Consider the following 11,495-nt stretch of genomic DNA (forward strand, 5'->3'; position numbering starts at 1 on the left):
AGTTTTTTAATTAATTTTAAATTTAATTTTTACAATCAGTAACTGTTACATTTGTTCACTTCCTGCTTTCCTAGTATAATTTAAGTTTTTTAAATCTTAATTTTATTAATTTTTATTATTTTTTTAATGTGTTTTGGAATGACAATAAGCTGTACTCGTCACTTTCTTCTGCCAGCTGACCGGTCAAACCCAGCAGCTAACTCTCGGCTTCGAGAAGCAGAGCCAGTACATCACCGCGCTTCTCGCCGAGCTTCGGGAGAAGGACCACGCCCTCCTCAGCCAGGCCGAGGAACTGCAGCGCTGCGCACGAGCGCTGGATTCGCTTAAGGCCGAGGAAGGAAAAGTCGGCGAGATTGTTGATGAAGGCCAAATAGACGATGCGCTCGACTCCGTGGATTCTCTAGTCAGCGTCACGGCTGACTATCTCGCCGACTCCGATCAACAAGCGGAACACCTCGTATGCTCCGCTAACACTGAAGGTATCCAAGCCTCTGAAGCTGTGTGCGGTCAAGATGGAGGACAAGCACCTCCACGCCTCATCTGCCACCTGAAGCAGCAGGTATCTACAGCTGGAGCGATGGACTCTATTTTCATTTTCTTCCAAGGTTCATCCATCGTCCATCTTTTTTTTCCGTCCAGGTGAAGGCGCAGCAGAAGGAACTCCAGCGACTCTCTCAGGTGGCCAAGCAGCAAGCCGAGGAGTTGGCCATCTGGAGATTAGCTTCCCAGCCCGACTCCGCTTCCGAGAAGGATCAGACCCTTCCCGACCCGGGAGACCGCTCCGCACTGGTCATCAGAGAAGACGAGGTGCTCCTCTCCTGTACCTCCAAGAGACTCCAAGGCCGCATGCTGTCTACCAGGTACACTCACACTGGAGGAGGAGGAGGAGGAGGAGGAGGGTTCACTCTGTGCATTGCTTTCAGCACCTTGGTGCTTCTGTCAGTCATACAATCTCTTTGTCTTGGTGGGAGGAGGCGGGGCCGCTAGCATAAACACAGAGTGCATATGAGTGTAACATATTAGTAGATTGCAATGCATATATTGCATATATATATTATATTGGGCAAAAAATAAATGCAATTTGCTTAAATATGCATGTTTTTTTACTGCTGCAGGCCACAAATGGCCCCCAGGCCACACTTTGGGCACCATTGGCTCATACGGGACTTGTATTTTATTTCATTATGTATTTTTATGCAAAAAATAAATGCAATTTGCTTAAATATGCATGTTTTTTTACTGCTGCAGGCCACAAATGGCCCCCAGGCCACACTTTGGGCACCTTTTAACTCATACGGGATTTGTGTTTTATTTCATTATGTATTTTTATGCAAAGAATTAGGCAAAAAATAAATGCAATTTGCTTAAATATGCATGTTTTTTTACTGCTGCAGGCCACAAATGGCCCCCAGGCCACACTTTGGGCACCATTGGCTCATACGGGACTTGTATTTTATTTCATTATGTATTTTTATGCAAAAAATAAATGCAATTTGCTTAAATATGCATGTTTTTTTACTGCTGCAGGCCACAAATGGCCCCCAGGCCACACTTTGGGCACCTTTTAACTCATACGGGATTTGTGTTTTATTTCATTATGTATTTTTATGCAAAGAATTAGGCAAAAAATAAATGCAATTTGCTTAAATATGCATGTTTTTTTACTGCTGCAGGCCACAAATGGCCCCCAGGCCACACTTTGGGCACCGTTGGCTCATATGGGATTTGTATTTTATTTCATTATGTATTTTTACGCAAATAATTAGGCAAAAAATAAATGCAATTTGCTTAAATATGCATGTTTTTTTTACTGCTGCAGGCCACAAATGGCCCCCAGGCCACACTTTGGGCACCTTTGGCTCATAAGGGACTTGTATTTTATTTCATTGTGTATTTTTATGCAAAAAATAAATGCAATTTGCTTAAATATGCATGTTTTTTTACTGCTGCAGGCCACAAATGGCCCCCAGGCCACACTTTGGGCACCTTTAACTCATACGGGATTTATGTTTTATTTCATTATGTATTTTTACGCAAAGAATTAGGCAAAAAATAAATGCAATTTGCTTTAATATACATGTTGTTTTACTCCTGCAGGCCACAAATGGCCCCCAGGCCACACTTTGGGCACCTTTTAACTCATACGGGATTTGTGTTTTATTTCATTATGTATTTTTACGCAAAGAATTAGGCAAAAAATAAATGCAATTTGCTTAAATATGCGTGTTTTTTTACTGCTGCAGGCCACAAATGGCCCCCAGGCCACACTTTGGGCACCTTTGGCTCATAAGGGACTTGTATTTTATTTCATTATGTATTTTTATGCAAAAAATAAATGCAATTTGCTTAAATATGCATGTTTTTTTTTTACTGCTGCAGGCCACAAATGGCCCCCAGGCCACACTTTGGGCACCTTTTAACTCATACGGGATTTGTGTTTTATTTCATTATGTATTTTTACGCAAAGAATTAGGCAAAAAATAAATGCAATTTGCTTAAATATGCACATTTTTTTTTACTGCTGCAGGCCACAAATGGCCCCCAGGCCACACTTTGGGCACCTTTGGCTCATACGGGATTTGTATTTTATTTAATTATGTATTTTTATGCAAAGAATTAGGTAAAAAATAATTGCAATTTACTTAAATATGCATTTTTTTACTAACAGACTGTAGTAAATGTATTAATTCATTAATTTATTATTAGTTATTTAATTTTGATAGCGTGAGAGTGCGGTGTTGCCTTATATATATTTAATAATAAAATAATATTTGGAATATATGAATTACATTATTTAATGTAATTAATTACAACAGAGATCATCTTTACATGTTGACTTTAATTATTATATTAGTTTTTGGTTAAAAATGAGAAATAATGTCGTTCATTCATTTATTAGTTATTTAATTTTGATAGAGTGAGAGTTCAATGTTATGCTATATATATTTAATCATAAAATAATATTTTGAATATATGAATTACATTATTTAATTATGTTAATTACAACAGAGATCATATTTACATGTTAACTTTAATTATTGTTGAATTTGTCAAAGTAGTTTTCGGTTAAAAATGAGAAATGATGTCAATATACAAATATATATGGAATACATATATTATATTAATTTTTCAATGTACTTTTCTTAAAAGTCAGTGTGTGAATTTCACGTCCTGAATTTGAAATAACTCTGATTTTTGTTGATACCTCAAGCGTGCAACAGAACAACTCGGCAGAGCTGAGCCCCCTCCATGCGCCCCCTGCAGCCATCAACAAGGTAAAGGACTATTATTTATTATTATTTATTATCATTTATTATTATTTATTTTTATTATTTATTTATTATTTTTTATTTTTATTATTTATTTATTATTATTTATTTATTATTATTTACTATTATTTATTATTATTTATTTTTATTATTTATTTATTATTTACTATAATTTATTATTATTTATTACAATTTATTATTATTTATTATTTATTATTATTTATTATTTATTATTATTATTTATTATTATTATTTATTATTTATTATTATTATCTATTATTATTTATTATTATTTATTATTATTTATTATTATTTATTATTATTTATTATTATTTATTATTATTTATTATTATTTATTATTATTTATTATTATTTATTATTATTTATTATTATTTGTTTATTATAACTTTATTATAACTTTATTTTATTATTAGTCTTTGGTTAAAAATGAGAAATAATTGCTGCCATTTTCTTGTGATTTAGGGTTCAGGAGAGGAACCCAAGCCGTCGGGTCCACGTTTAGCCCAACACAAAGCGGAGCAACAGTCCGAATTTCTCCGCACGCCAGCCGTGCAAGGGGGTCATCGACACGTCGCCACGGATTCATCCCGACGTCCCGATGCCGCGTGGAGCAGCTGGGGATCCACCAGCGACTCCTCGGCGACAAGCGTCGGCACTCAAACCGAGGGGGGTCACGCCGCCGCAGCAGCAGTAGCACCTGAGCGCCGCTGTGCGCACACACAGACGGAGGATGAGGAGGACGAAGAGTTAGACAACGCTCCTCCGACCGCGCCCAGAGTTGAGACGTCGGAGGTGAGAGAGACAAGAGACAAAATGCTCTTTTCCACTTCCTTCCCCATCCCGGCGGACCCCGTGCGTCTGGCGGAGAGAATACGACGAAACAGGACGCAGCTGTCTGCCGCTTTTGACGATACCGAATATGAACCGTATGGCCTCCCGGAAGTTGTTATGAAAGGTACTTTTGTTTTGTTTTGGAAAAAAAAAAACAGAATCCGTTTTTAGATCATCCTTTATTTATTGCTAGTTTCCGTCCTGCAGGCTTTGCAGACATCCCCACCGGGCCCTCGTGCCCCTACATTGTGAGGAGGGGCTTGTTGGGGACGGTCGTCGTCCCTGTCACTCAGAAGGAGGCGAGTCCAGAGGACGAGACGGACTGATAGGCGAGCACGCAGGTATATGCACCACATGTTGAACCACAAGCCGAGAAACACTACACTATCGCTCCAAAGTTTGGGATTTTATCCATAGTTAACTCGTAATTAATCACAATTAATATCAGATCCAAAGACGCTTTGGCCAGTCTGAGATATGGCTTTATCTAAAAATTTACCATATTTAATCACATTTTATCCATAGTTAACTCGTAATTAATCACAATTAATATGAGGTCCAAAGATGTTTTGGCCAGTCTGAGATATGCCTTTTTCTAAAAATTTACCATATTTAATCACATTTTATCCATAGTTAACTCGTAATTAATCACAATTAATATCAGGTCCAAAGACGTTTTGGCCAGTCTGAGATATGGCTTTTTCTAAAATTTACCATATTTAATCACATTTTATCCATAGTTAACTCGTAATTAATCACAATTAATATCAGGTCCAAAGACGTTTTGGCCAGTCTGAGATATGGCTTTTTTCTAAAAATTGACCATATTTAATCACATTTTATCCATAGTTAACTCGTAATTAATCACAATTAATATCAGGTCCAAAGACGTTTTGGCCAGTCTGAGATGTGGCTTTTTCTAAAAATTTACCATATTTAATCACATTTTATCCATAGTTAACTTGTAATTAATCACAATTAATATCAGGTCCAAAGACGTTTTGGCCAGTCTGGGATATGGCTTTTTTCTAAAATTTGCCATATTTAATCACATTTTATCCATAGTTAACTCATAATTAATCACAATTAATATCAGGTCCAAAGACATTTTGGCCAGTCTGAGATATGGCTTTTTTCTCAAATTTACCATATTTAATCACATTTTATCCATAGTTAACTTGTAATTAATCACAATTAATATCAGGTCCAAAGACGTTTTGGCCAGTCTGGGATATGGCTTTTTTCTCAAATTTGCCATATTTAATCACATTTTATCCATAGTTAACTCGTAATTAATCACAATTAATATCAGGTCCAAAGACGTTTTGGCCAGTCTGAGATATGGCTTTTTCTAAAATTTACCATATTTAATCATATTTTAACCATAGTTAACTTGTAATTAATCACAATTAATATCAGGTCCAAAGACGCTTTGGCCAGTCTGAGATATGTTTTTTTCTCAAATTTACCATATTTAATCACAATTAATCACATTTTTTTTCATCCATAGTTAACTTGTACACACTTGAACACACCACACACCAACAAACATAGTACATTTAAAAAATACTTAGTCTGGGAGATTAAAAGACGGCATTTTACTTGAACTATCAGCAACCAAATAAAAACTGATCCCAGACTTATTTTCGGAAAGGCTGCCATAAATTAGTGCTGTGAAATGCCAGACCCGAGCCAAAACGTCAGAAAAACTAAATCATCGTTGTCATCCATCATGGGCAGGCTGACTCTTCATTTATAATATTCTGATTGTTGAGTTTTATGAGGCAGAAATTGGGAAAAAAATAGACACAATGGTCCCTTGTGATTTTAAAGAGACATTTTTTAAAAAAGTCTAATAACCAAAAACAAACAAAACTAACAGTTGTAACGTCATAATGAGGGAGAACATCATTTTAGCAGCATAAAGTTGAAGTATTGAAGGAATACGTTTTTTAAATGTACTATTTTTTTTAGGATAAAAAAAGACTTTATTTTCCAACATATTTAAGTACTTCATTGATTTCTGCCTTGGAAACTACCGCTCAAAAGTTTGGGATCACTTGGAAATTGTTTTGGCCAGTCTGAGATATGGCTTTTTCTAAAATTTGCCATATTTAATCACATTTTAACCATAGTTAACTCGTAATTAATCACAATTAATATCAGGTCCAAATATGTTTTGGCCAGTCTGAGATATGGCTTTTTCTAAAAATTTACCATATTTAATCACATTTTATCCATAGTTAACTCGTAATTAATCACAATTAATATCAGGTCCAAAGACGTTTTGGCCAGTCTGAGATATGGCTTTTTCTAAAATTTACCATATTTAATCACATTTTATCCATAGTTAACTTAAATTGTATTAGGAAAGCAGGAAGTGAACAAATGTAACAGTTACTGATTGTAAAAATTAAAATTAAGAAAATTAATTTAAAAAAAATTAAATGATATTAGGAAAGTAGGAAGTGAACAAATGTAACAGTTACTGATTGTAAAATTAAAATTAATTAAAAAACTTAAATTGTATTAGGAAAGCAGGAAGTGAACAAATGTAACAGTTACTGATTGTAAAAATTAAAATAAAAATTAAGAAAATTAATTAAAAAAACTTAAATGATATTAGTAAAGCAGGAAGTGAACAAATGTAACAGTTACTGATTGTAAAATTAAAATTAATTAAAAAACTTAAATTGTATTAGGAAAGCAGGAAGTGAACAAATGTAACAGTTACTGATTGTAAAAATTAAAATAAAAACTAAGAAAATTAATTTAAAAAACTTAAATGATATTAGGAAAGCAGGAAGTGAACAAATGTAACAGTTAGTGATTGTAAAAGTACCAGATGGAGGGGTAGGATTTAATAAGCTTTGCTTCTTCCTACTCCTTTTGGACATGTGGAAGTGGGAACTAATTATGGGATGCATTCAATCGGAATCTAATGCATGTTCAAATGGAATTAAACCATTACCATTACAAATCCGTATTGGTACCACGCTTTATTTTTCTAATTTATTCAACAAATTAAGGTCAAAGTCAACTGGAACAAAAACAAAAACGCAGAAAAATATATCCACGTTTATCCATATCCAATATTTTTTCCATGCCAACAAATAGCGACCATGACTTCCTTGGTTTCCAGATGCCTTCCATGGACGACATGGGCTTTTAAAGGGACACACACCTCCACCTCCACCTTGCACCTGGGATGTCTTCATCATCATTACGTAGCTTCACAGACACCACTTATAAATATATTTATATATATTTAGCAACGTACATCACTAAACGCTATTTATGCTTTATTAACTTTATATGAACTCATGGCTGACTGAGTGAGTGGATCGGTGCCTAGATTTTTTTTTTTTTTTTTTTTTTTTTTAAAGATGGCGATAACGCCGTAAAGGCCAAAGTGAGCCTGTTGTTGTAAAATGTGACATTTGTGTTTATTTCTGTGTATCTTATTTATAGACATTTGATTGTGTTTTAGTGAAGGGCAGGTGTTTACATAAACGCACCGTATATGAAAGCATAGAGTGTATGAATGTGTGTGTGTGTGTGTGGGTATGTTTTTAAACACATCTACATCTGGATGTTGATGTGTGTGTGTGTGAGTGGGTGTGGGGGAGTACCAGAGTGGGGGGCCGGTTTGTGTGACTAACCTGCGTTGCTTTCCGCTCCATTTATGGCGATACGCTCTCCCGAACGCTGCTTCGCTTTTCCTGTCGTGTAATGATGATGGCATACTTGTCGGTTCGACCTGCTCGTCCTGAAAGTGAACACACTGTTTTATTAGCCGACTACACACACACACACACACACACACACACAAGCTGCTTAATATCATCAGATATGGCTAGCTTGTGTTTACGATGCATGGAACACGTCAAAGGAAAAGTGCACTTTTTTTTTTCCCGACATCCATAATTCTTACGTGAAATATGACCGCGCATCTTTCATCTTTTCTGCGAAAATACAGTAAACCTCTGATATATCGGATTCAATTGTTCCCACTGGTTTTGTCCGATATAAGCGAAATCCGTTATATGCGTATACCGGAAAATGTCCGTTTTACGCATATATCGGATTTATATCCGGTATATGCGTAAATGGGATTTTATCCGTTATAAAAAGGCACTTCCTTTCAAGAAAACAACCTAAAAGCGTCATTTTTGACCCACTTATCCCTTGTATTATGTTACGGGTCAATTAGACCCGTTTCAGTTTTTGTGTTGACCAAAGTACTGGTTATCCTTTCTTTTTCTTCATGAAATTTTGTGACTTTTCCTCATCTAGGGTCATGAACACAAAAACTGAAACGGGTCAAATTGATGCGTAACATAATACAAGGTTAACTAGCATGATTTGTTAACCCTTGTATTATGTTACGGGTCAATTAGACCCGTTTCAGTTTTTGTGTTGACCAAAGTACTGGTTATCCTTTCTTTTTCTTCATGAAATTTTGTGACTTTTCCTCATCTAGGGTCATTAACACAAAAACTGAAACAGGTCAAATTGACCCGTAACATAATGCAAGGGTTAACTACCATGATGCTAGCATGATTTGTTAACAAATCATGCTAGTTAACCTTGTTAACCTTAACTGAAACGGGTCAAATTGACCCGCAACATAATACAAGGGTTAAGGAAGATTTCTTAAAATGTCTTAAAATGTATAAAAAGTAAGTTAAAAATGTGAATGGTATGATATCAAAAACATGTTTTTTGAGGAATACCTGGAATATGAAATTATAAAAAAAATTAAATTACAAAGATATGTCAAAAAAACAACCTGAAAGCGTCATTTTTGACCCACTTATGGAAGATTTCTTAAAATTTCTTAAAATGTATAAAAGGTAAATTTAAAAATGTGAATGGCATGATATCAAAAACGTGTTTTTTTAGGAATACTTGGAATATGAAATTATAAAAAAAATTAAATTACAAAGATATGTCAAAAAAACAACCTGAAAGCGTCATTTTTGACCCACTTATGGAAGATTTCTTAAAATTTCTTAAAATGTATAAAAAGTAAGTTAAAAATGTGAATGGTATGATATCAAAAACATGTTTTTTGAGGAATACCTGGAATATGAAATTATAAAAAAAATTAAATTACAAAGATATGTCAAAAAAACAACCTGAAAGCGTCATTTTTGACCCACTTATGGAAGATTTCTTAAAATTTCTTAAAATGTATAAAAAGTAAGTTAAAAATGTGAATGGTATGATATCAAAAACATGTTTTTTGAGGAATACCTGGAATATGAAATTATAAAAAAAATTAAATTACAAAGATATGTCAAAAAAACAACCTGAAAGCATCATTTTTGACCCACTTATGGAAGATTTCTTAAAATTTCTTAAAATGTATAAAAGGTAAATTAAAAATGTGAATGGCATGATATCAAAAACGTGTTTTTTTTAGGAATAACTGGAATATGAAATTATTTTAAAAAAAATTTAAACCTCGGATATATCGGATTCAATTGTTCCCACTGGTTTTGTCCGATATAATTTTATTTATATTTTTTATCTGTCCGTTGTGAGCGAATTTCCGATATATCCGAGGTTTACTGTAGTTCGAAAAGTGGTAGCTAAAAACACACGTAATAGGACACGCTTACTTTGAAACAAAAACTCCGCGCCAAAACGCTAACAAGGTCGTATTTAGCGTACATCACCGACCTATATATATAAACCAAGCTAACCATTTATGACGGATCGGAACGTGCTCGATCCCAAACAATCTGTACCGATGTGGAAACGAGAACAACATATAAAATATTAGCCCGTGTTCTATGTTTTGTTGGATATCATGTGCTATGTGGGCTGCACGGTGGTCGAGTGGTTAGCGCGTAGACCTAGCAGCTCGGAGACCCGAGTTCAATTCCACTCTCAGACATCTCTGTGTGTTCAAATGAAATTAAACCATTACCAAAACGATATGCGTTCAAAAGAGTAACTCATTCGAATGTGAATGTGAGTGTGAATGGTTGTTTGTCTATATGTGCCCTGTGATTGGCTGGCTGGCCACCAGTCCAGCGTGGTACCCCGCCTCTCGCCCGAAGACAGCTGGGATAGGCTCCAGCACCCCCGCTACCCTCGTGAGGAAAAGCGGTAAAAAATGAATGAATGAATGAATCCTACTTGGCTGCACAGTGGTCGAGTGGTTAGCGTGTAGACCTCACAGCTAGAAGAACCGAGTTCAATTCCACTATCTGCCATTTTTGTGTGGAGTTTGCATGTTCTCCCCGTGCATGCGTGGGTTTTTCTCCGGGTATTCCGGTTTCCTCCCACATTCCAAAAAACATGCTAGGTTAATTAGCGACTCTAAATTGTCCATAGGTATGAATGTGAGTGTGAATGGTTGTTTGTCTATATGTGCCCTGTGATTGGCTGGCTGGCCACCAGTCCAGCGTGGTACCCCGCCTCTCGCCCGAAGACAGCTGGGATAGGCTCCAGCACTCCTGCGACCGTCATGAGGAAAAGCGGTAAAAATGAATGAATGAATCCTACTTGGTTGCACAGTGGTCGAGTGGTTAGCGTGTAGACCTCACAGCTAGAAGAACCGAGTTCAATTCCATTATCTGCCATTTTTGTGTGGAGTTTCCATGTTCTCCCTGTGAATGCGTGGGTTCTCTCCGGGTATTCCGGTTTCCTCCCACATTCCAAAAAAAAAACATGCTAGGTTAATTAGCGACTCCAAATTGTCCATAGGTATGAATGTGAGTGTGAATGGTTGTTTGTCTATATGTGCCCTGTGATTGGCTGGCCACCAGTCCAGGGTGGACTCCGCCTCTTGCCTGAAGACAGCTGGGATAGGCTCCAGCACCCCCGCGACCCTTGTGAGGAAAAGCGGTAGAAAATGAATGAATGAATCCTACTTGGTTGCACAGCGGTCGAGTGGTTTGCGCGTAGACCTCACAGCTAGAAGAACCGAGTTCAATTCCACTATCGGCCATCTCTGTGTGGAGTTTCCATGTTCTCCTTGTGAATGCGTGGGTTTTCTCCGGGTGTTCCGGTTTCCTCCCACATTCCAAAAACATGCTAGGTTAATTAGCGACTCCAAATTGTCCATAGGTATGAATGTGAGTGTGAATGGTTGTTTGTCTATATGTGCCCTGTGATTGGCTGGCTGGCCACCAGTCCAGGGTGTACCCCGCCTCTCGCCCGAAGACAGCTGGGATAGGCTCCAGCACCCCCGCTACCCTCGTGAGTAAAAGTGGTAAAAAATGAATGAATGAATCCTACTTGGTTGCACAGTGGTCGAGTGGTTAGCGTGTAGACCTCACAGCTAGGAGAACCGAGTTCAATTCCACTATCTGCCATTTTTGTGTGAAGTTTCCATGTTCTCCCGGTGCATGCGTGGGT

At 36.6% G+C, this 11,495-nt stretch overlaps 1 protein-coding gene across 1 annotated transcript in view; it reads left to right on the forward strand.

Moving 5' to 3' along the window:
- Positions 1–10,084, forward strand: part of si:dkeyp-115e12.6 (centromere protein F) — a 30,725-nt gene extending 20,641 nt beyond the window's left edge. The window contains exons 13-18 of the mRNA XM_058060026.1: positions 176–559; positions 640–860; positions 3,212–3,275; positions 3,753–4,245; positions 4,329–4,462; positions 7,264–10,084. Coding sequence (XP_057916009.1) covers positions 176–559; positions 640–860; positions 3,212–3,275; positions 3,753–4,245; positions 4,329–4,447 — 1,281 coding nt within the window. The 3' untranslated portion in view covers positions 4,448–4,462; positions 7,264–10,084. The remainder of the gene's footprint in view (positions 1–175; positions 560–639; positions 861–3,211; positions 3,276–3,752; positions 4,246–4,328; positions 4,463–7,263) is intronic.
- Positions 10,085–11,495: the final 1,411 nt, after the last annotated feature.

This window comes from Doryrhamphus excisus, chromosome 2 (assembly GCF_030265055.1).
Source record: "Doryrhamphus excisus isolate RoL2022-K1 chromosome 2, RoL_Dexc_1.0, whole genome shotgun sequence".
NCBI lineage: Eukaryota > Metazoa > Chordata > Actinopteri > Syngnathiformes > Syngnathidae > Doryrhamphus > Doryrhamphus excisus.